General features: G+C 42.1%; 1 protein-coding gene across 10 annotated transcripts in view; it reads left to right on the top strand.

Annotated features, from left to right (window-relative positions):
• REV1 (REV1 DNA directed polymerase) overlaps positions 1–25,024 on the top strand; it is an 86,980-nt gene that overhangs the window by 44,372 nt on the left and 17,584 nt on the right. For 8 of the 10 annotated variants that reach the window (XR_006269347.1, XM_043467920.1, XM_043467919.1 and 5 more), the window contains 8 exons: positions 3,102–3,254; positions 5,933–6,648; positions 8,750–8,857; positions 10,272–10,388; positions 14,335–14,443; positions 19,370–19,498; positions 21,773–21,927; positions 23,969–24,088. Coding sequence is in view for 9 of the 10 variants with exons in the window: in XM_043467920.1 (XP_043323855.1) it covers positions 3,102–3,254; positions 5,933–6,648; positions 8,750–8,857; positions 10,272–10,388; positions 14,335–14,443; positions 19,370–19,498; positions 21,773–21,927; positions 23,969–24,088 (1,607 nt within the window). In the remaining variant the exon portion in view is untranslated. The remainder of the gene's footprint in view (positions 1–3,101; positions 3,255–5,932; positions 6,649–8,749; positions 8,858–10,271; positions 10,389–14,334; positions 14,444–19,369; positions 19,499–21,772; positions 21,928–23,968; positions 24,089–25,024) is intronic. The other 2 variants (XM_043467921.1, XM_043467923.1) reach the window with 1 other exon arrangement.

The raw sequence follows: 25,024 nt of genomic DNA, 5'->3' as shown, positions 1-25,024 counted from the left end.
GAAGATAGTATTGCTACAGTGATACTACAGAGTTTGAAATAGAAATCAACGTACTGACTTTTATATCTCGATTTTTACAAAATTTTCCAGATTCTGGTTATAACTGTCAGTGTAAATTCATTGTGTCAGCATAGGAAATGATTTAGAGGATTGTTAGAAGCAAAGTTCTACTTTAGAGATAAGTTTATTGGGGCTAGAGGACAAACCAAGTTAAGAGTCCCCAAAGTAAGTGAATGTTTCATATCAGTGAGCATGCGTCTGATACACTGACTAGAATGTAATCTCTTTCATATATACCAGAGTCTATTTTCAGTGTATGAAGGAAGTCCACTGTTTAAAGAAATCATGTAGTAATATCTTTTGGTAAAGTGAAACTCCTTTTGATCTTGAAATTTGGATTTTGATATTTGGTATTCAGCTTTTTTTTTTTTTCCTTAAAAATAGTAGAAAATATACAGCTCCTTTGTGCTTAGGATAAGCAGTGAAATTAGAAAATGTTACAAGTTAATCTCTGAGAGATTTCTTAAAAGAAGATCTTTTAAAAACATTCCTTCAGATAATGCTTCTGCCATGTCTGTAGTTGGACAGATGGGTAAGTCTTGACAGTTAGGAGTGTACAGTGGATGTGTAGTGGTTTGGGTTTGAAATTTTAAAAATTCCTTGTCTAACATTATTATAGTGTGCTGGGTGTTAGTTGCTTTTACTGGGCATCTCTGAGGATGTCTGGTTAGAAACCTGCAGTATTAAAATTGGCTCTCTCTCATCAGCCTCCATGGGCTGAGTTACATAGGCCTTAGGCTCTGCCAGGTGACCGCAGTCTTCACAGGGGTCGTGTGTGATCAGTGTCGACCACAGAGAGCACCTCCAGGGTCTGGTCAGCCAGCACACTGTCAGGAGGCTGGGAGAAGCCAGCATGACCGCAGGGCATGTCCTGGCTTTGCTGCACCTGGGTCTTCCTCCTGACGTGCCCCTGGCACATCGGGCACCGTTTCAGTCTCCACTCAGCCCTCAGTCCCAGCTGTGCTGTGTGTGATGGAGCCGGCAGATGCTAGGGTAGGGCCAAGTCCCTCTGCTGCTGGGGCTGGGGGAGCAGGTAGGACAGGAGAGGCTAAGAAGACAAAGATCTGTGGCCAGGCAGCGGAGACGATTGTTAAAGGAAGCAAAATTAGTTTGAAGAAGAATAAAGGAGATTAATAAATAGTCCAGTTTTAGGATTTTCATTCTCTTATTTGCATGTAATCTGTCGTCTTGATAAAAACTAACTTTAGCCTGATGGTAAATTTATTTTGGTAAATGAGAATTGAGTGTGTTGTCAGCAGTAATGTTCTCCACTGTCTTAATTTAGTACTTCAGCATATTTAGTAATGCTACCTAAAGCTGAAGGTGTTATGGGGGCATTATATACTGATATAATTACATAAAGGACTTAGTTTGTAACATGGCATATTTCCATTTTTAGGATATCATCATATGTTTTTCAGTATTCACAATTGTTGACTCAATATTTTGAATTGGTTTGTTTGTTTAAGCCAGTTCAGTAATTTCTTACTTTTTTTTTTAAGTTTTGTGGAGTGCCCCTTGAGGAAAATGTCAAAACTTTTGAATTTGTCAGATACTAAGAAAAATATTTTACTCTTTATTCATTTTTTCCTAAATAATTGAAGGGTGGCTTTCTTAATATGTAGTTTAGGTTTAAAGCCACACGTGCTTTGAAATGTTTCAGTTTTGAATTGAAAATGATATATTTAAAGGCACAGTTACCATATGTAACTCAGTTTATTAGAAAGCAAATATTAGTTTAATGGCCTTGGTTTGAGTTCTTAGTTACAACAGGTGTTTGGGAATGTCTGTTAATGGGCCTGGCTGTCTAGCATCATACTCCTCATGCCCCCTGATTTACCGCAGTGGTGGTTGGTATGTAGATAGTGAACGTTTGGAAGAGGATACCTAGATGTATATGGTAGCTTCTCTTAGTTCCTGTCTTCTAGTGGCCTTGTCTCTATCACACTTATACATATAAAATAGTATAAGTTACTTCTCTTAAAGTTGAGGTTCTTTATTTTGGCCTTCACATTACAGGCTTTCACATGTAATAGACCTGACATGAATCTTAGGAATGGGGGATCACTGGGGAAACCCATGTGAGATGGGTTGAGAAAACCTCGATGATTGTGTGGGAACTGGAGAAAGGTTGTTGTTGTAGTTGTTGTTCAGTGGCTCAGTCGTGTCCGACTCCTTGCGGCCCCATGGACTGCATCATGTCAGGCTTCCTGCCCTTCACCATCTCCTGGAGCTTGCTCAAACTCATGTCCATTGAGTCGGTGATGCCATCCAGCCATCTCATTCTCTGTCGTCCCTTTCTCCTGCCTTCACTCTTTCCCAGCTGATATCAGGGTCTTTTCTAATGAGTCGGCTCTTCCCATCAGGTGGCCATAGTATTGGAGCTTCAGCATCAGTCCTTGTAATGAATATTCATGATTGATTTCCTTTAGGTTTGACTGGTTTGATCTTGCAGTCCAAGGGACTCTCAAGAGTCTTCTGCAACACCACAGCTCAAAAGCATCAGTTCATCAGCATTCAGCTTTGTTTATGGTTCATCTTTCACATCCATACTTGACTACTGGAAAAATCATAGCTTTTACTATATGAACCTTTGTTGGCAAACTAATGTCTCTGCTTTTTAATATGCAGTCTAGGTTTGTCAAAACTTTTCTTCCAAGGAGCAGGCTTTTAATTTCATGGCTGTAGTCACCATTTGTAGCAATTTTGGGGAAGGATTGTGGTTAATATTAAAGTCATGATGATTAAAATATTGACTAGTCCAGCTCTGTATTTAAACTTTTCTCATCCTATTCTCTAGTTTTCCCTTCCTCAATGTGAGATTGTTGGCCACTGGTTTTTAAAGTTTCAGACACATCTCTTCATGTTTAACTAAAATTATATTGTGTTAGGACCACTAAAACGAAGGAGGAAGGAATAAACTAGAAAGAGCAGTGGCATGCTGTTGGTGGAATACTCCTGTTCTTGAGAACGTTCATTTTCTGTGAAGCTCGTGTACCCCAGTATTAAACCCTTAAACTGGTCTGACTTTTTCGTTTCAGCATCAAAGCTGGACGCCTGCTGTCCTACATTCCGTATCAGCTGTACAGCAAGCAGTCCTCCGTGCAGAAAAGCCTCAACTTCAATCCTGTGTGCAAGCCTGAGGACCCCCTCCCCGGTCCCAGCAGCATCGCCAAGCAGCTCAGCGACAGGGTGTAAGTGCGTCTGGGCTGGGGAGACTGCAGAGCGGGAGTTTAGCAGTGCATGGCCCCTGCTCTACGCAAGCTAGAAGCACACGTGAAACCTTGTTACTCGTCTGTATTAATGCTGTGGAAGTATAGGGGTGGGTGTCTTAGCTAAAAATTATTTTTATCACGACAGTTTCATAAATAAAATGTAAACAAGAAAACTTTTCCACTCACATTAGATTTCCAGGTTAAACCAATGGCTGTTAAGTTACTAGAAGTAAAATTTTTCATGGATTTTCCATGGTAGTAATAATTTTTGACACAAGTAATTTGCTGTAGAATATTACCTTCTCAAAAACTGAGCTACGCCACCTGTACATTTGTTGTGCACTGTTACACAGAAAGATAGATAAAATGTTAACATTTCTAGGTTATTTTTGAAAAATTCTAAGTCAGTAACAATATAAAAACATAAATATTTTATGTTGGTGAAAATTTAGTTGATGACCCTCAAGGTTGTAGAATTAGAGATGAATCTAGGCCTTATTCCATGTGTTTTTAAAATATTTTGATTTAAGTTTTAATTGCAGTAACCCTAGGTAAATTGGCTCTATAGTTAATTGGTATGTTGCCTTAACTTGTATATCAGGTGGTTTATCATCATGATTCATTATCATGAGCCTTCTCCTTATTTATTTAAATTGCTTGCTTTGGGAGTTGGATGTATTTTTTCCCAAAACACCAGGAGTGTTAATTGCATTGGGGGGATCCGATGTCACTACCTTCTGTAGTTTTGTTGGTGTTTGTTCTTTAACTTGTGTTCACTTACATAAGTTGTTTTTCATGTTACCTAAAACTTCTAATTTTGTTTTTTTAGTACCATCAATGTGTATAGGCAATATCAGAAAACTTTCTGAATGCACAACTTCATCTTTTTTTTTCTTACTCCACTAATAAAATATCTATGTGTGTGTGTTTTGAAGTTCTTCTCTGTGTCGATTTTAGGAAGAATTTGCCTATTAGATTTTAATTATTGATCCATTTATGTTGTTGCCTAGTGAATGTATTATCCACTCATGGTGCATTTCCAGTCCAGCCACTTTAGATGCCCGATTGCCTAGGCTGGAACACCGCAGTGCAGAAAGAGGGCCGTGAGCAGTGTTTTATTGCCAGTGTGTGCATTTCTATTGCATGTGTTGCTAGTATTAATTTAAAGTCTTAGTATTTAAATGAGATCTAAGGCTTTTCTGATTGCACTTTTGTTTCTTTCTTGATCTTTATTTTTTGGCATGTTCCGTGCATTTTATAAATTTTTTCTGAAGCTCCTTCGTGTCGCCTTTTGCTCCCTCGTTCTTTGTCTCAGGGGCCAGACTTTCTCTGTCTTGCCTCGCTTTAGGTTTTCTTCCCTTCCTCTCTTAATCGTTTCTGGCTGGTTTTCTGTTTCTCTCTTTGGTGTGCTCACTTGTGAGGCTTGGACCTGCCCAGAGCTGGCGGTGAGATTCCACAAGCTGATCAGCCAGAGCCAACCCAGAAATGGGAGGTGATGTTTGGATCCAGCTCATGTGTGGTTTTCCTGTGTAGTCAGACTGTCATTACTAATAGACCCAGTTGGTATTAGGAGGAGAAACTTGAGATTAAACCTGTTGACGGGGCGGTAGTCTAACCACCACCCCGGGGTGCTGTGCATGCCCTCATCTGGGGCCTGAACTGTAACTGGGCTGACGCTGCGGGCTTTCCTAAGTAGAGTGAATTACGGCTTTGTGGTTCAGACTCTTGTTTTTGTTACTTAGATGATTCTTTTGAATACAAATTATTTTTTTCTTTATTATAGAACATTACCGGGAATCATCAGAGGAATGATTAATTTAGTGTAACGTTTGTCATAGTTCCTGCATTTATAAATCTGTCATCAGGGCACTGGGTCCAGACTGCCTTGGACCTACCACCCTGGCATCTAAATAATGCATTTCTTAGAATGGAAACACTAATTCCCTGTCAATAGGGCAAACATCCTCATTTTTCTAGATATAAATTTCATTGAATTAACCTTACACATTGACTTTTTCTTTCTTTACTTTTTATCTACACCAGTTGACCCTATTAATGGATTAATGAATATAGTATGTTGGTTGTTTCCTGAGGGAAAGTAACCAGCCTCAGGAGGGCAGCAGTATTGGATTTAATGTGTTGAATAGTACCTTACATAAAAAACTGAAAATAAACATAGCAGTAAGAATTCATATGAGGTTTCTTACCCATTTTTACAGGAATTATTCATATTGTATTAATTGAGCAAATGCTTGACTACTAGTGTATGCCAGGCACTGTGACTCAGACTTATATCAATAGATGACAATTTTTAATGGGAAAATAATTGAAAATTGTTTCTTGGTTTTTTCTTCAATCTGAAGAAGATCCCATTCTATTTCTTCTTTGGGAGTATCTGAAATTTTTAAAAAGGAAACAAAACCTAAAAGACTGTTAGTTAATATGCTGGAATTTTCCTAGTACCTTGCTCCTTCAGTTTAGCAAAGAATTATCTTCTGTTGGAAGAGCAGTAATTCAAGTCATGGTTTAATCTTTCAGATTTGGGTGGGGGGATATTAAAGTGTGTATCAGTAAGAAAGTTTACATGAAAAATTGTTTCAGCTTGAAAGTCAGACACTATTCATTTAAACAAAATTTTTTTTCTTTTCCTGCTTTAGAAATCACATAATTAAGAAAATCGAGACGGAAAGTGAAGTCCGAGTCAACGGAGTGAACAGCTGGAATGAGGAAGCTGCAGATAATGACTTTGATTTTGTGGGGCTGCAGCCTGTGTTCCCAGGAAGGAAACAGAATGGCATTCCGCATCCCAGAGATGGCCGTGCCCTTTGTAATGGGCACGCCCACAGCTCTCACGGTGCCTTAAAGAGCCTGGATTGCTTGGCGCCCCCGGGCAGCAGCGGTGTCTCCAGCAGGCTGTCCGCAGAGCCCGCCCGGGAGGAGGCCGCGGGGCCCGAGAGGAGCCGCGGCGCCTTCAGAGACTGCGCCGTGCAGCCGGCCCCGCAGAGCACCTGCAGCGCGGACGCTCTGCGGGACCCACACAGAACTAAGCCCTTCTCCTCGCCGTCTTTGCACAGCAACCCTCGAGTCAACGGTGCTCACCACTCCACCGTTCAGGGGCCTTCAAGCACAAAGAGCACTTCGTCAGTACCTGCCCCGGGCAGGGGGGCGCCCTCGGGGCCGCCCCGACCCTCGGACTGCAACTTCATCTCGGACTTCTACTCCCGGTCCAGACTGCACCACATATCCACGTGGAAGTGTGAACTGACTGAGTTTGTCAATATGCTGCAGAGGCAGAATAGTGGTATCTTTCCAGGAAGGGAAAAGTTAAAAAAAATGAAAGCAGGCAGGTCTGCACTTGTTGTAACTGACACAGGTAGATACTCAACTACAATCGTTTTCTAAGAAACAGTCATGCTTACCGTTTTGCTCTTAATCTGTCACTGGTGTTCTGGTCAGTACTAAGCTCTTGTAACATGGCAGCCTTGAGGAGTATCGGGTTATGTAAGTAACAGTAAGTATAACAGATGATGAAAAGCTTTCTTACTAAAGTATTTTTTACAAAATTATTTTTGAGTGTGGCTAACTGAACATCTTTAAGTAATTTGAATAGGTCCAAGGTTGGGGTTCTGAGCATTCATTCTTCCTGTAGACTTTATCAGTTGTTGAAGTTTTGAACTGTAAAATATAGCATAGTTTATATTCAGTGCTTAATCTCCTGTAAAAATGAATTGGTTTGATAAGAGTAACTGTTAATTTTTAAAAGCTTGCGTCATAATGATTTTTAAGTCTTTCAGTAACTTTGACATAATAGCTATTGTAATTATAGTGGTACACTTTTAGTGAGGTTAAGTATTTTCACATAAGTAGATTGGCTAATTGTATATTATATTTCAACATTTCTCTTGTCATCAAAAACGAAACCACAGTAACAGGCTGTATCTCTGTGCCTGTCAGTGTGTTTGGTATCTAGTGTGAGGCTTTCGATGCTTTTTGTGGCTTACATGGTTCCTCCCTGAAGATGAGCTGATACTACCATTCGTTTATAGCTGTGGAAGGTGAGGTGCAGAGAGCAGCTCACGTCTCCCAGACTGGTAGAGCCGCTACATGTGGATTTTTTGTTACGTTTTGCTGTTTAGTTATTCCAGATGCTTTTTGTTATTTATAAAATAGTTCAAAATAATGGTTATAGGTATTAGATTTTCCTTATATCATGCCTTGGTCTTGTTACCTAAAGGTCATTTAATTTAGAAAGCTTCCAAGAGCAATTATGAATCATTTCTATGAGTGGGAATTTTCCAAGATGAGAGATTTTTATATTGTATGAAAGCATTCAGTGGGCATTTCGTACATGCCTTCCATATGACTTGAATCTTTAAAACCATTATTTTGAGTTGTTTACGTTATGTTTATATAATAGTTTCTTATCCAGCAGGATTATAGTAAAGATTTATAAGTTCTTTCTTGAGGTAAGAGGGAGAGCAGCAGGGAAGTCCAAGGCTTTGGAGTCAGGTAGTCGCGCGCAGCCGGGCTGCACCCTTCTCGGGAAGTAGCGTGTGAGTTCACTCTCTGAGCCTGTTTCCTGTTGGCTGACGAGTGATGTTCCAGGAGGGTGGCAGGAGCAAGGCCCCATGCTGTGCCCTGGTGGGAACAAGGGAAACGTGCTCATAGTCACAGTCTGCTAGATAGAGCTGTCTCAACCTTTTGGGTACTAACTGGAAGTTTTTAGGAGCCTGTCATGAAGACTAACCTCAGTACAGTTGTTCTTAAATCTATCAGAGGAAAGAAAATTCCTTTATGAGAGCATGCTTTTTACAAGGGTGGTGGCCTGTGGGCTCTGAAATCAGATGCCCTGGGATTAAATACCAGCTCAGCCTCCTACTGGCTGTGTGACTGAAGTTATTACCCTGGAAAATGGGGATAATCTTACTACCTCTTTCATAATGTTGTTGTGAGGGTTTAAATTAATACATGTAAAGCTCTTAAAACAGTGCCTAACACCTACTGCTAAGCGCTGGATAACAGTAGCCCTGTTTCTGGCTGTCCTACCAAGGAGTGTTGTCACCACATGGAGTAGTGCCCGCTAAAGTTACTTAGCTCCCTGGGACTAAATACATGAACACACCTCTGTACATTTTTATGTACCATTCAGCACATAGAAATAACTTTGAGATAGGTATTCAGACAGATTGAGAGACTCGTTAGAATATAGACTCGGAAACATGATGTCTTCATGATTGATTTTAAATTATGTTTGGAAACTAAATTTGTATCTCTGAATTATTTTTAGAGACAAAGAAGCTGAACTTTGATTTCTCTTGAGGTGATATAAATAATCAATTATAGAATCTGTATTGTTTTAAAAACTTTATTCTGCTTATAAGCATTTAAGAATATAATTTCTAAAGTTAACTAGACCTGATATTTTAAAAAGTATTGATGAGTTTGGGGTTTGAACGTTCTTTTTTTCCTTCTAGGAAATATGTCAGTATTGAGTTCACCCAGACATCAGAGCTGTATAATGCATGTTGATATGGATTGCTTCTTTGTATCAGTGGGTATACGAAATAGACCAGATCTCAAAGGTCTGTATTCTTGTTTATGTATTAAGAAAATTGATATATTGTTACAAATATATATTCTAAGGGATCACAACATACTCTTTAAGAAATACTCATTCTGATTTTCCTTGGCAAAATCAGTTACTGCTTCCAAATTTTCTGGACTCCATAATAAAGAAAGATTGAGGGAAGTTAGAAAAAATTGTTTTCCTCCCTGTAGAGACCAAGCCTTTAGGGAAGAATACTCCTCTTCAGTTGAAGGATCTATCATCTAAGATTAGGGCATTTTCTGTTTTTAACCTATATTTATTATTTTTTGTCAATAAATGGAAATTTTATGGCAGCATATGTCTTTGCAACTTGGGTCACTATGCTTTCTCCTGAGTGAATCGCTTAACTATCCTTCTGTTAGGGGACATTCTAAGTTTTTTGGTTGTAGAATAATTTTGTGTTATTGAACATTGTTAAAATGTGTTGTCCTCTGTGCAGTCTTTGTTTTAATGGAAATTTTAGGTATTTGTGACCTGTCAGTAATTTTGGAAATATTTGTTCTGGATTTTTCAGAAGTTTAGATCTGAAAGCGATAACTATTAGCCTTTTCTTCCAAGAGTATTTTTCGTGTAAGAGAAGCACAGAAGCTGCTGGGGATAATAGTAGGGCTTTATTTTTATCACAAGTAGTTGCTGCTTGAGCTCCGATAGAGGTGTTTAGATTGTAAAGAGTTGATTTTAGCCCATGACTGGCTTTTTGATGCATTTTTTTCTTTATCCTCACTACAAATGCATTCAGTGAAATATATTTTTATACACACACACACAAACATGAATTATCCATGCTGTTGGTTTACAGAGTTAGACCTATCTTCTGACACATACGCATACAAGGAAATGGTGTGTGAAAGATTTTGTAACTAAACCAAAAATTTCGCGACCGTATACACTCACCTTTGTTCTGTAGTAGGTCAGGTTGTGATTCCTCTGCATATATATTTTGATTAGTTTTTTCTTGCTGTAAAAATAAAGATTAGTTTAGATGTTACCTTACTTTTTTGATACCAGAATTATAAAAAACCTAGATACAGTTTTTCTTTCTCTCCTCACCCTGCCACTCTGAATTGAGGTTCTGTGTTGCCTATTTTCTACTTTAAGAAACCAGAGAGACAACGAGAAGCTATGATAGTGTTGCTTTTAAGTTGAATAAATGCATCAAGATTGTCATGAATAGTTTACTTTGGGGGGTGCAGAGACACTTAGATGACTTTTGCATAGCGGTTGATAATCTTTAAAGCTCCTGTCTCCGTTAGGGACTAATGCCTGAATAAAGCTAGAGAAAAATGTCATATTTTTTTACGTCTTTTGAAAAATTTTCCGTTACATGTTTTTTACTGTTGTTAACATTCCTGTACTTAGGTTTAAAACTGATCGTACTCTTCTCACAGGAAAACCAGTGGCTGTTACAAGTAACAGGGGCACCGGCTGGGCCCCTCTGCGTCCTGGCGCTAACCCCCAGTTGGAGTGGCAGTATTATCAGAATAAGATCCTGAGAGGCAAAGCAGGTACAGATACAAGCTGCACAGTCCTAGTGCACCTGTCGAAGACTTCTGCATTTTGCTTTGGTTCTGTTGTTACAGAAATAAAAGCAGAGTTGAAACAATTAGCTTTTTCATTCAATGGTTTTAAGGGTGTCAGTCACATCTTAAAGCAAAATCTGAACATAATACAAATGAGTGGTTTATAGTTAGGCTTTGTTGAATTGGATAATGATACTTTCCTGGGAAAGAGAGTGAAGAATGTTTAAAAGGCATGATTAGCTTGCGTTCTATAGATTTAGTTTGGGGAGGAAAATCATGGACATCATTTTGTAGGAACTTCTAGACTTGAAAGTTAATTACCTGTTGTTTTGGGCTCTGATCCAAGTAAGGACACTGAAGTTTGTTTTCTGAAGATGTGTATGCATCATCGGACTGAAGAACAGTTAAGGTTTTAGTTACTGGAGTGAGAAGATAAAGCCAGCAATCATCCCCCACATCTTTGTTGCACCTGTTTCATATGGGAAACTTTTTTCTTGCCTCTTTAGCTTTTAAATTTTGGCTGTTAATAAACAAAATTATATAAATTACACTAATCACATTACTGTTTGATTTTCATGTCTCTCCCCTCCTCCTCCCACCCCCACCCGACAGTTTTCCCTGAGAAATATTTGCTTAGTAATTACGAAGTAATTGTTTGACATTGGTCAGTTTTCCCATAGATGTCTGCAAATTTTTTAAAATTAATTTTTCAGAAAATAGAGATCAGATATGTAGTAGTCTGGAACGCTTGCAGTTAAATTTCATCCCAGTTACTTCAGGTTCTTAGTGTTCAGTTAGAAAAGTTGGGGGTTATTTTAGAAATGACCTCGATGAAATTAAGATGAAAGTAACGCCAGTAGATGTCTCGGAGGACCTTCTTGGGATTACATTTTTCTTGCTGGTTGTGATCATCTGTTTACATGCCATGGATACAAAGGAGAATATTTATAGCTACATTTTGATGCTTCATGTGTACTTGTATTCTCCAGATTTCCTGAACCTTTTCCTGGTCATTTAATAAGAGAGTTTTTGAGATTCTAGTGTGAAGTGAGTAGATCTTGAGGTTGGTATTCTGAACTTGTTGAGCATTGTATTGTCATATTTGACAAGGTGGGTAGTTGAAGTATTGGTAGCTTGGTTTTGTAGTAGGTTGGTTTTCCTATCTGCTTTTCTGTGTGGTATTAAAGATGAAATCTAAGATTCTGGTAAACAAGTAGCTTAAGAGAATGCACGGCACTTGTCACACTGGGCGCTCAGTAAATACTGAATGAGCTTTAAAGAGGGAAGACGCCTTGTGCACGCTGCTCGTAGCATCTCTTGGTTCCCCGGTGCTCAGAGCTGCTCCTGTGGGTAGACTTGTGTCTGCCCCTGTTACGCAGTGTACATCCAGAGGTTTGGTCTTGGCAAGCATGCCTTCCTCAGAGTGAGTGGAGAGCTGTTCTCTCACGTCTTTCCTCCTGTCACCAATGATCTGACCATAAGCAGTTTGTAAGCAGAATTCTGACCTTTGTAATAACTTAACTGTCTTCCTCAGTGTAGCCGCTGGATTTTCATAAGCTTGTATAGCTCACATTCTCTCTGCCTCTTTAAGTATGAGTGGTAAACCAGAGGTAAATATTAGAAGAAGTATTGATGTTGGACTTGCCATTGAAAACTGTCAAAACTAGATTTTCCTGTCACTAGAAAAAGAGAATACGATACTTTATATTTTACACTCTCTCTGACGTGACATCATTCACTTTTATGTGTGTGCTGAACCTTTTGACCTGTTAGGATCTTAACAGTATTTGCTGCATATGATGTGAATAGATGGCCTTTGTTAGAGCGGTTGCAGTTAAGCTCACCCCTGGAACTTGTTTCTCCAGTGCTTTCATTCCTCTTTCCTTTTTATTCTTTGATCTTTCTTTCCCTGGGTCCTGTTATTAGATACGACACCAAATTTTAAAACATTGAGGATCAATTTAGGAATTAGAATCTTTGCCTTCTGTACCATAACTTAAAAAAAAAAAACAACTCAGTTCTAATGTTTTGTCTTGTACATCTAGGCGAGGTATTAGAGCTAACACATCATTAGCCTTTTATAGGACCTCAGTTTCTTTCTTGTCATACTCAGGGACTCTGTCTGATCAGACCAGCGTGACCAGGGTCTCCACCCCTGGCTTCTTTGCAGCTGCTTCTGAGCCATACTCAGCAGTGGGCCTTGTCTGGAATTTGGAATCTGTGTATACTATGATTTCCTGGCTGGGCCTTTTCTCCCTTCCCAGATTCCAGAATGCAGGTGTTCCTATCCCGTCAGCAACTTCAGTGTTCGTTCTAAAGAGCGACCGAAGTTTTAAATTGTATTAGTCATAGACTTACTCTCAGCGATTTCTTTTTCACAGATGTGGGTCCTCTCCTGATTTCTCCAGCCATCCCTGCGCATACTCCATGTGCCCATCTGGTTTGTCAGGGCTTGACGAGCCGCCTTCTCCCTTGCCCTCCAGGGAGGAAAGGACAGTGTGTCCCTGCACTTCCCCGCACCGCCCACGGAGCAGCTCGCTCCGCTTGTGGAGGCACTGCCCTGGCACACTGTGGACTGGGTCAGTCCACCCAGCAGAGAGAACTTTGCAAGGTTCCCCCGGCAGGCTGCTGGGAGCAGGGGCCGCGGACAGTGCTCTCAGCAGCAGTGGGACTTTTCCCGTAGGTGGGTTAATTAGCCCTTGGAATAGAAGTCCCCTGACTCCCCAGCTCTTAAGGCATAGCTCATGGGTGCTCCTTTGAAAGGCAGCTGGTTGTGGCTGTTCCGGCTTCAGCTCTTCTTTTTTGGGTTAGTAGCAGCCACCGTTGAACTGTCATACTAACAACCCTGAAATCCTTACAGATTTTCAGCTTGGAATAATGGACTATTAAAGCTGATATTTAGCCTTCCAAACCCCTTCAGGACACTGGGTCGGCCGCTCTGCATTCTGTCCTTAATTTGTCCTAGTATAGCACGTGTTAGTCATGCTGTATCAGAAATCATGACTCAGGTTGTGTGCTCTGCTGTTTTTAATTTGGATGCAAGTGGAATTTGACCCCATGAATATGCCAGTCCTCAGACTTTGGTTTGTATTTATGCTTCGTGTATGTGGGTGCTGGAACCCAGACTCGCTTGTATGTGTTGCATAGTCGGGTGAAATGTGTTGAGGATCACCGAAGTCAGATCAGGAGGAGTTGTTCGTAAATCTTTGTTTACCTGGCAGTGCTTTTCACTTGGCTGATTTTTCATGGAATGTTATGTCTCTGAAATAAATAGGAAAGAGATCCTGAGCTTGTTAGTGATGTTGTTAACGTCGTGCTCTTAATGTATTTGTCTAGAATTAGCCCAAGCACTCTCAGTCATATTTTACTGACTCATGGTATTTTTTGTTCAGAATAGTAGAACTATGAGAATAGATTTTTTTTAGAGCATATTCTTTTTGGGAATTCTGTGGTGTCCCAAGAGACGTAACTGAAGTTGTGTTTTAACCCATCTCTCACGTGCTGGTCACATCATAGGACGGGCAGTCAATAGGCTGTCTAGACTGTGTGCTTTGGTGTTCTTGTGTGAAGCTGGAAGTTGGGAGAGCTGTGTCATCCTTTTGCGGCTGTAGGAAGAGGTTCATTATTCTTGTGCATCTCCAGAGACCTAAGGGATGGTTTATATTTATCCTTCGGTATATGTCTCTTCAAACTGTTATTAAGATAGAACTGTATGTATTATGATAAGTTCTTGATTGCTGGTAAAGGATATACTGGAAGTAAGCTATTTTAGAGTTTTAGATTTTCTTTTGTTAAATGATTAGGGGGTAAATGTCAGTTTACTTGGAATTTATTGAACATTTGTATATGAAATGAATGGTAAACAAACTTCTTGAATGAAAGTTAAGGAAAATAATTTTTAACATAAAATCATTCAATTTTATTTTTGAAGCAGAAATACCAGATCCATCAACGTGGGAGAGTCAAGATTCCGCACAGATAAATGGAATTGATTCTGTTTTGTCAAAGGCTGAAATCGCATCTTGCAGTTATGAAGCCAGGTATGTAGGCATTAAAGATGTTGTTGAATAATTAATTTACTTCATTTCTTATATAATCTTTTGAAGTGGATTTAGATGGGTTAGTCAAACCTGTGACTTGAATGTAACAAATAAAGAAAGAAGTCTTTCTAACCTTAATCCCTTCCGTTTCCTTTTTTTGCCTTCACAAATGCTCAGTAACTTTAAATAAATACCTTAGTGTCCTGCTGAAGCAGTAGGTTCTGTGATGAAAACCAAAAGAAGCTGGACATTGTCATTTTTCAGTCGTTGTCTTTCAAAGCATAAGATTAAAGAATTAGATATTTTTGGGTGGAAGAGGGCCTTAGGGTCATCTACTCTGATCGTTATTTCTTTCTGCCAGGAAATATCCCTTGTTATTTAAACCTGGTACTCAGCATTTTTTTAAGTTATGTTAAAACCTGATTGCCTGTTAGGTCACAACCCAGCAGTCCCGCCCTGGCACGCCTGGTCATCTGCTCACTTCAAGTCGCAGTGCTCTGGCCTGCCAGCACGAAGCCTGATTACTGCCGGCTGTGTCAGTTCTGGAGGAAACAGATACATCCCACACGTTCCTCCTAGTTTAGAAAGATGTTTTTAGAAATCGATTATTCGGGTTGTAAAAATGGAGTCATGATTAATGATTAAGTGATTAATTTAAAGAGCATTCATTATTTTTTTCTTCCTTGTTAACTGAACACAGACACTTTATAACACAGCGAGCATTTAGACTGTGTGTTAAAAAGCAAAGACATCACTTTGCTGACAAAGGCTCACGTAGTTAAGGCTGTGGCTTTCCACTAGACTTGTATGGATGTGAGAGCTAGACGATAAAGAAGGCAGAGCACCAAAGAATTGATGCTTTCGAACTGTGGTGTTGGAGAAGACTCTTGAGAGTCCCTTGGACAGCACAGAGAGCAAACTAGTCAATCTTAAAGGAAATCAATCCGAAATACTCTTTGGAAGGACTGATGCTGAACCTGAAGCTCCAGTACTTTGGCCACCTGATGGGAACAGGTGAATCATTGGATAAGACCCTAAGGCTGGGAAAGATTGAAGACAGAAAAAGGGTGACAGAGGATGAGATGGTTGGATGGCGGCATTGATTCAGTGGACATGAACTTGGGCAAACTCCAGGAGGTGCTGAGGGACAGGGAAGCCTGTGAGTCACAGTTCGTAGGTCATGAGGAGTCGGATACGGCTGAGCGACGGAGCAGCAACAGCAAAGCACTTACTTACACACCGCTGGCAAGTGTGGGAGTGTTTACTAATTACAGAAGCAGGCTGAGGTCACATCGGGCACACTTTTCAGTCCTGTTTTTGTTTGGTAGTGTCTTAATGGTTTTGTCATTCATGCTTTTTAAAAAATGAGATATAATTGACATGTAACATTAACAGTATACAACAATGACTTGATATATATATTACATTTTTCAGTCGTGATTTAAAGTTGGAGTTATTCAAGCAAGTCTAATCTGATCAAAAAAGTATCTTGACACATCATCATCTAACCAGAATAGTTTGCTTAAAATCTTGCCAATTGTCTTATTAAAAGGATATCTAAGAAAAAAGGATTATATTCAAATCCTTTATGACACGTCAGGCTTTACTCCCCGACTGACTTTGCTTTTTTCATTGACAGTTATGTTTTAATCTTTTTCATTGTTCGTTGATCATGTCGCCAAGGAATTGAAACTTTCTTTAATGAAAAAGATAATTAGATCTGAATGCATTGTGGATTCTATGTTTTCATTAGTGCAGGAAGTTTAGAGCTGATTCTGTGCAGTGGGCTAGTCTCCCCCTGCTGAGTTACGGGTGGTGACAGACGGCATGCTTCTGGTGACCGGGCGTCGTGTTCTGCATCTCGAAGCTGTGAGGGATGCTTGCCCAGTCTTTGGTCTTGGCTGTCGGTGACGTGGGAGCGGCCTTCCTGTGCTGCCTCTGCCGGGTCTCCCCCCGTACCCGGCGCCCCCTGCTGGATGCTGGCTGGGGAGTGAGTGCCAAGGTCGCCTCAGAGTTCAGAGTGTTGCCAGCTCCTGGTGGTTTTGGACTCCAGGCCTCTGTTGGTGTTTGGATAGGGCATTTGTATTGTACCACAGATGGTGATTGTCAAGCTGAATATGCTACAGAATAATTGGAGTGATGATATATGAGGGCCAAATGCTGTGCAGCAAGCCATTTAAGGGTCACTTAGATGGCAAATGTTGAAGGAGATGCGAAAAGTGGTGAAAATGAATTTGAGTGTAAGTTGAGGGGAAAGAAAACATGAAACCCACAACAATGGGGTTTTTGTCCTTTAATTGTAATTTTTTCATTTTCTAGGCTACTCCTAATGAGAGTCTCTTGGATATCCTATTTTTTAAAGGCTATCTAACAGTTATATTTTCCTTCAGTGAGATTTTTTTTTTTTAATGAATATATACAGAGTTGCATCAGAGAAATGTTTCTGGACTTGGACTGGAGACTAGGTTGTAGGGACAGTCATCCCAGTTTTAGGCACTGGAGAGTTTTCAGTAGACATGGTCCTTATAATAATGGGGTTAGCTAAGTATGGAACATGACCGTAGAAGCCATAGGAAGGTAGAATCTAATTCCACAAGTCGAGATTTGCATGCCTGTTTTCTTTACTTATATTTACCATAGAGAACCTGGCAGGCTGTAGTTCATGGGGTCTCAAGAGTTGGACACAACTTAGTGACTAAACCACCATAGAGAACTAGTAATAGCTTTATCCATAACTAAGTTAGAAGGCAGATATGTGGATGGATAGGTAATGATATACATATATCCTACAGTTACCGATTTTAAGGAGCAAATAATTTCTAAACCTCCGTTTTCACCCTTTACTATCCTGAATTAGTGATGTGGATGGCCTTCAGAATATTGAATTGACAATGACAGCGATTTAATAGCTGGGTTTTTTTTTAACATTATCTAATGCAACCCAGGTACCCTTGCCTGAGCACATAGCACAGAGAAGACGGCGTGTGCTGCTTTCCCTGTAAACCTGGCAGTGGGCGCCCGTGAAGTCCTGGTGTTGGTCCTGCTTGGTGTTTGAGCTGGCGGGCAGAGATGTCAGTGTGGTGAAGTCACCGTGTAATTGTCTTTACCTGTTTGTTATTACTTTCTGACCATGCTGCATGGCTTGTGGGGTCTTAGTTCCCTGACCAGGGATTGAACCCGGGCCCTTGGCAGTGAGCGCGCTGAATCCTAACCACTGGACCGTCAGGGAAGTCCTGCGCATTTGTTTTATGTGAAACAAGCCTCCTTTCCCAGCCACCAACTAGGAGCGTTCTACTTCCCTCAGTTGTGGGAGGCCTCTTAGGTTTTTCCTTTTCTGTTCATAACTTCCTCACAGTGTCTAGTGATCCCCAAGCATCTCTCTCTGGGACATAGGTATGCCTGAGGACGTAAGTTGATGTATTATAATTTTCTAAGTAATATGCCTGTGGAATTTTTTGTGTAGGTAAAAAATTTGAAAATGAAAGTACTGTAAATATAAGAATATAGTACTTATGGGAATTATGTAACACATGCCTTTAATTTGTAAGTTTAGCTTTTACATGTTGAACCTACCTATCATGTTTTAAACTATTTGTGTACTTCTACGTAGCCTTGTAAACTACTGTGCATGCACTTCCCTGCCTCATAATAAGGCCCGTGGGCTCGAGCCCGTTCTCTCGTGGGTCTCTGCGGGTCATCCTCGTGGACGTCATGGGGTCCATTTTGTTCACTGTCTTCTACCCACCACTTCACATGGCGCCTGAGACATAGATTTTTGTTAAATGAATGAGAGCTTTGTTTTCTTTACCATGATTTGTTAGTCATCTCTTCCTTTCCTGTCATTTTTCCCTCCTATTAGATGTTTCTCATCTACTCTGGGCTTTGCAGTCTGATCATCCATTACTGTTTTATATACATTTAAAAAGTATATCATTTCATGTCAGTAGCTTGGAGGATTCTTTTCCTCCTTGCTGCTCACTGCTGGTCTGGGATAGTCAGGGAGCCGCAGGCCTCTGCTTATTGAAGACCGTGTTTCTTAAAAACAGGGACACCTCTGTACTAAATACTGAGTACTGAGTGAGTACATGTTTATTGAGTGGAAACATGACGTAACCATGTGATGCATTTACCTACAAGTATGTAATCTCAGGAAACACTGCTTATTGTCATCTGCTTATGTTTTTACTGTAAGATTTTTTTTCTTGATCCATTGCAGAGTAGTAACATGGAATTTTACTCACTGTGCATAATCCCATAATTACAGTTTTGTGCTGAATGCTCTAAATATCAAAGGTGATGTGGGGCACGGAGACATGTGGGAGATTTGAGATGTACCATTTTCAACCAGGTCCCTCACGGTTGTGGACCCCGGCTCCTGCCAGAGTGACGTCCCGCCGTGGCCACCGCTGTCGGCATCTCGGCCACCGTGGAACCGCCACAGGCGCTTGGAGTCGGTCGCGGGGGAGCTGGGTGGTGACGGGATGAGTGCCTCCTGCCTGCCTGTCATGCAGCGCTCACTGTCCTGTGTGGTTCTCTGTCTTTGGGGGATGAACCGTGGCTGAGCCAGGCCCTCTTTTGGGGCAGCAGACCTCCATAGCACGGTCCCGCTCTGTGGTGGTTGTGGCATGGCTGGGGACTCTCTGGCATCTGCAGGGGGGTCAGAGGTACGAGGCCCGGGAGGTGTCTTTGAATAACATATTTGGGCATGTCTGCTGTGTCACTTACACTTACCTGACAACTGTGGGATTCTCCTTTGTGGGGAAACAAACTTGTAAGCTTTCTCACTGCCTGTTTTTTACGTCTCCTGAGAGGGGAGTTAAATGAAAATTGTGTGTCAGTGGCTTGGGGAGATAGCAATATTTGATACTTGATTTGACTTTTAAAAATTCCAGGTCTAACCTCCCCTGTATTCTGTTCTTTCTCTAGACAAGTTGGCATTAGGAATGGAATGTTTTTCGGGCAAGCCAAGCAGCTTTGTCCCAGTCTCCAGGCGGTTCCTTACGATTTCCATGCGTATAAAGAGGTTGCACGAACGATGTACGAGACGCTAGCCAGGTATGTGCGCCATGCTTACTCCTCTGTCCCTTGGCTGCTCAGACCTAATCCTGGGGATGGACCCGCTGCCTCAGGCCTGGTGGAAACCCACTCCTCCGCCGCCAGCATCCGGCCCACTCCTCCCGTGCGCACCCCCAGGGCGAGGCTCGGGCCGCGGGACACTTCTGTGCAGCCGGGCCTGAGCCGCTCGCCGGTGCTGCCGCGGGCCTCACCTTCTGTCCACATGGCGTTTGCTCAGCGGCTCCAGTTTCCCTTCATGGGACCAGACGGATGAAAGATGGGCATTTTTAACCTGGTTATTCTCTTTTATTACATACGAGCTATAGTTTTGTTGAAAATTAGAACTGTAGGTTCACAAGTAGAGACTCTTTCGAATCCTTTGTCCTCTGAAATCATTAGGCGTGCCAGATGTTAGCTTTTATAAAAACGTTTAGTGATGCAGCTGGCCCTTGAACGACTTGGTGGCAGTGGGGAGCTGTGCTCACGAGGTGCAGAATCGTGTGTAGCCCACAGCCAGCTGTCTGTACCCTTGGCTTCTCCGTGGTCATGATCACGTAGCACTCTTCGTATTCACTACTGAAAAAACCCATGCATGAGCCATCCCTCAAGGTTCATACCACTGTTGTTCAAGGGTCGCCCATAGTCTCAAGATAGGTGATTAGATGGCTTGAGAAAAGGAGATTTTGTTTTTTGAATATTTACAGTATACATATATTTAATGTTAATTCAAAACTCAAACTTTTAAATAAGTATGTGGGCCTGCCATATTCTCTCTATAAAAGGCCAGGTAAGGTCATCGTCCCAGCCTCTGAGCTCTGCTGAGGGCAGCGGGAGCCGCCGCGGGCGAGGTGTGAGTGGACGCCGGCCAGCCCTTAGGCTGTACCAATGTTCTGAAGGAGTTCTGAGGGAGATGCTCGCCTCTCTCGTCACTTCGTCCTCTCCTGCTTACAGGGCATCTACCACGTGCAGACAACTGTCGATGCTGCCAGTCCTGCAGGAGAGGAGTCAGATCCAAGCCCTGCCTTTGTGGGGCTTCCTCTAACGGAGAGAGAACCTGAGAGGGCCAGGGAAGCTCTCTGCCATCAGTGTGTGGACTTAGGGCTGAGGGACAAGCCAGTTCTCACACAGCTGTCCTAAGACCCCAAACACGGGCCCGCCCTGTTAGCAGGTGGGGTGTGCGCTTGTTGGGTCCCCTCCGGAGCTGTGGTCAGCCGCTGCCCGCGGGGGCTGGAGGTGGGGCCTGAGCTGGTGCTGCTGCTTGTGGTTATGAAGCCGGAGTGGCCAGCAGCCTGGACCGCAGGGCGGGGACTTCGTGGACACGGTCACGCAGTTTTGGTTGGTGGAGACATTTTCAGTGGCCATGTGGCTGTGCTTTGAACAAAAGATTCCTCATTATTCTCCTGCCACCTTTGGAAATCCCGCCTCAGGGCAGCTCTAGTATCAGGACACACTCTGCTCTGATAGATGGCTCCCTGGAGTTAATCCAAGACAGACCACTCATCTCTTAAATGATTGTTGGTAGTAATTAGTCTGATATACAGCCTGCAGTGAGTTGGGGTGAGAGGTGGAGGGCTGGCCCCCTGATACTTCACCAGGTGGATTTTTGAAGATCCGTTTCTCGTCCCGAGGCCTTTGCTGGCCTGTGGTCCACGTATTTAATGAACATCAGAGCCACACAATAACTCTTCTCTCCCCTTTCCTCTCCTCTGGTGAACTGAAACAGTGCTCTGTGTAGGTAGATCATGACCAAAAACAGCAACAACCAAAACCAAAGCCCAAAGTGTTTCCATCTGAAGAGAATGTCACCAGTGTCCTTCTAGACGGGCACGTGGCTGACCGGCCGTCATATCCTGCTCTGTCCCGGGCATTTGTGTTCAGGAGACCATCAATTGCTTGTTTGATTTGTGTGGTTTTTCTTCCTCAGGGATTCTGGTAAAACATGTTTGAATATGTTTAAAATTAAATGTTGTGACAGTTCTAATTGACTCAATACTTTGCAGATATTCAAAGGTTTATGGAGGTGTTCTCACCGTAGAGAAATTGAAGTGATCATTTCTGTTGTATTTTTGGTAATTAATATGGAAAAAAATACTGATGAACTAACTTTGCAGTTAGAGGTGAAGTGACCTGAGCCAGCTCAGTTCAATGGTAGCACTTCTAGCACCTTCAGTCTCAGGGGATGTTGGGAAGGCGGCTGTGGGAAGCCTGCTGGCCGGGCGCGCCTGCGTGACGCTAAGCACGGCTGTGACTCGCACGTCTGCTCTGTGTCGGCAGCTACACACACAACATCGAAGCCGTCAGCTGTGATGAGGCCCTGGTGGACATCACCGAGATCCTCGCGGAGACCAGGCTCACGCCTGACGAGTTTGCCAACGCTGTCCGCATGGAGATTAAGGACCAGACTAAATGTGCTGCCTCTGTGGGGATCGGTCAGTAGACGGCGTCTCTCGTACTGCTCATTTTAGTCAGAGCCTCGCTCTAGGAGCACTGAAACCTACTTAACTTTAGGAGTAATTTTTAGGTTTTGTTTTTATCACTTTCATGTATAGACCTCCACTTCTGAGACGGTACTTAGCATGGCTCACAGGCAAAGCCCGAGATCAAACTGATGGAAGTGTTAGTAAATGGTTGATAACATCTGTAGAGTATACAAGTTGGAATATTTCTTTTCCCTCAGAAATGGAGAGAATTGAACTCAGTATTGGTCAACAATGTTATTTTTCTCACGTGAACAGAGGCTGTGTTTAAAGCCGTGCAGCGGGGCTGGGTTTGGAGTTCCGTGTTGATGAGCCTTGTAGGAACTCGATTACCCTCCGAAGCTCCCCGGGCCCCTCAGCCAGCCCCGCCTCCACGGTCTGCAGAAGTCACAGTGCTGACGTGTGCCTCCCTCCGCTGGCTGCCCCCACGCCGGTCGTCTGTGCTGCCTTGGACTCCCCCGCTGTGTGCCCTGAGTCCCCCGTGTCGCCCTCGGCTCCCCTGCCTGCCTGCCCCTCTCTGAGCACCCAGTGCCTCTGCTGCCTGAAGACCCCGACTGCTTGTGTGGCCCTCGCAGGGTGGCCTGACGGAGCACCAGGTCTCCCTCTGGAGGCAGAGTGGGAGGGAACAGGCTCCTCGGTGGGGCCTCTGCTGGGGTTTGTGTGAGTGTGCTTAGGGGGTTGGGCTTCTGCCGGGTGTGTGAGGCGGGCTCCCAGGAACCGGAAGCAGCTTGCCATCTTCAGGAGTGAACCAGCCCTGGGAGGGCAGGTGCTCCCGTCAGGCAGGACTTCTAAGGTGTCAGAACATCATGAGCCCTAGAAGATACTGGGTTGCCCAGAAAGTTTGTGTGGGTTTTTCCATAAGATGTAGCAGGAAAACCTGAAAAGACTTTTTGGCCCGCCCAATGCAGAGCAGGTCAACAGCATCCCTCCGCTTTCCAGCAGGCCTGCTCTTGGGCTCCTGGGTGTGGCCTGCAGACCCCCCTCAGCATTCGTTTAGGACTTGCCTCTTGGAGTCTGCTATCAGGCACTGGCTTAGTTCTTCGTTTTTAATTGTATTTATTTTAAATTTACAAGTGGGATGATATGAATATGTTCTTTTAAGTTCAAGCACATTATTAAGACCCAAATGATGTTTCTACTTCTCAGCCCTCTTTTTCTTCACAGCTTACCACTTTTATCATTTTGGTGTGAAGTTGCAGTACTTTTTCTCTTCAATGAATATTTTTACATTTACCCTAGGAAAACACATTGTTTTTAAATAAGCTTCCCATAAAACTAAGATATGTCCTTTATAGAAGTCTTCTGTAGTTTGTGGAGATTTTGTTATTTACATGGAAGTTCATCTGACGCGCGTTGAGATGTTTCTCAGCTGCCTGACACCTTCTCTGGCACCGGTAGCCTTCTGTCTGCTCTGCGTTAGCATCTGTGTCCACTCACACCCCTTGGACCTCCCTATCTGTCTGCCTTCTTTTCTAAGACACTCAACGCCTGCAGTTCTGCACCCGTATTCTGATCATATAGTGAGACATCTGGTTCTTGGGGCTCCCCCCACCAAGTCCAATGGCATTTCTTTGGCCTTATTTCTCCCTAGTGTGGATTCACTGGTTGGTAAAATGAGGGACTTCCCTGGTGGTCCAGTGGTTAGGACTCTGACCTTTCACTGCCTTGGGCCCGGGTTCAGTCCCTGATTGGGGAACTAAGATCCTGCAAGCTGCATGGTGTGGCCAGAAACACAAAGATTGTTTGGTAAAATGAGCTGATTGCTGATGATTGCCTGCCTGTAAACCTCTCATCTTTGGTTAGGATTATTTTCTCTACTCCTTCACCTGGGTGGGAGATGCAACTCAAAGTTACCACAGTTGCAGATTATTTTTATTCTTTTTAGAAATTTGATAGATAACCTATCTGTAGATGTCTTTGTTAGGAAATTTTGAAAATAATTGTGACTATTTCTTAAATGACTTCTTTGTTTTTTAAAAACAAATTTTTATAGGTTCTAATATTCTGCTGGCTAGAATGGCAACTAGAAAGGCAAAACCAGATGGCCAATACCACTTAAAACCGGAAGAAGTAGATGATTTTATCAGAGGTCAGCTCGTTACTAACCTACCAGGTAAATACAGAGCATTTCTTTCTTTTATTTGTTGTAAATATTCATTGGTGCTTTGTATAGATGTATAATGTATCTCTCTTTTCCAAAACATGATTTAAATTTTTTTAATCTTTATTGAGTGCCATGGTAAACAAAATTTACAACACTGCAGTAAATACCCCTTCGATTTGTTTATCAGAACCTTGATATAATGTTTTAGCTTTGCTGCTCATGTGTTTTACTTCAAGTGTTTAAGTATTTCTGAAGTACCAAGGTCAAGGAGTTCTAAGAAGACATATATAAAAGAATATGATGAAACTGACTTTTGATCCTTTAAATAAATCAGAATTGAAATAATGTACATCTAGGCCCAAGATAAAGTTTTGACAGTTGATTCCCCTGTTTACAAAATTGTCCTGCCAAGCTAGTGATATGTTTCTGAGTTTAGTCAGCAAGTTGTTTTAAAAGTAGAAAATGTTTGAAGCATATCAGGTAGAAGAAAACCTAAACTGAAGTATTCTGTTCTCTTAACTCAGGCAGGAGTGAAGTGTCTAGAGGGGCATACCTTTCTCCCCTCCTGGGCAGCACGGCTAGTGGTTTTACTGTTTTGTGTAGTGTGGCTAGCTCACCTGGCATGCAGAGGCCTTTCTCTATGGAAAAACATCAAGTGTCATCGACTATAACGGAAAAATCATTGCCCTTTGGGGCACTTGATCAGGTGTAAATTTTGTGTGTAGGGAATTCACTTCACTTTTACTAAATATTTAGACTTGCTTTCTATGGTGATGCCTCTTTCTAACAAAGTTCTTTCTGTAAAGCAATTATCCTTCAATTAAAAAATAAATTAAAAAAAAATTTCTCTGCACCTTATAGTAATCCATGATTCCATTTCAGATTATCCTCTCCGGTTTTTGTAAAGCAGCTTGTGTTAGCTTCACAAAACTCCTGTGTATTTGT

Source organism: Cervus canadensis, chromosome 5 (assembly GCF_019320065.1).
Source record: "Cervus canadensis isolate Bull #8, Minnesota chromosome 5, ASM1932006v1, whole genome shotgun sequence".
Taxonomy (NCBI): domain Eukaryota; kingdom Metazoa; phylum Chordata; class Mammalia; order Artiodactyla; family Cervidae; genus Cervus; species Cervus canadensis.
The sequence above is the reverse complement of the archived record's forward strand: the minus strand, read 5'-3'. Positions and strand labels throughout refer to the sequence as shown.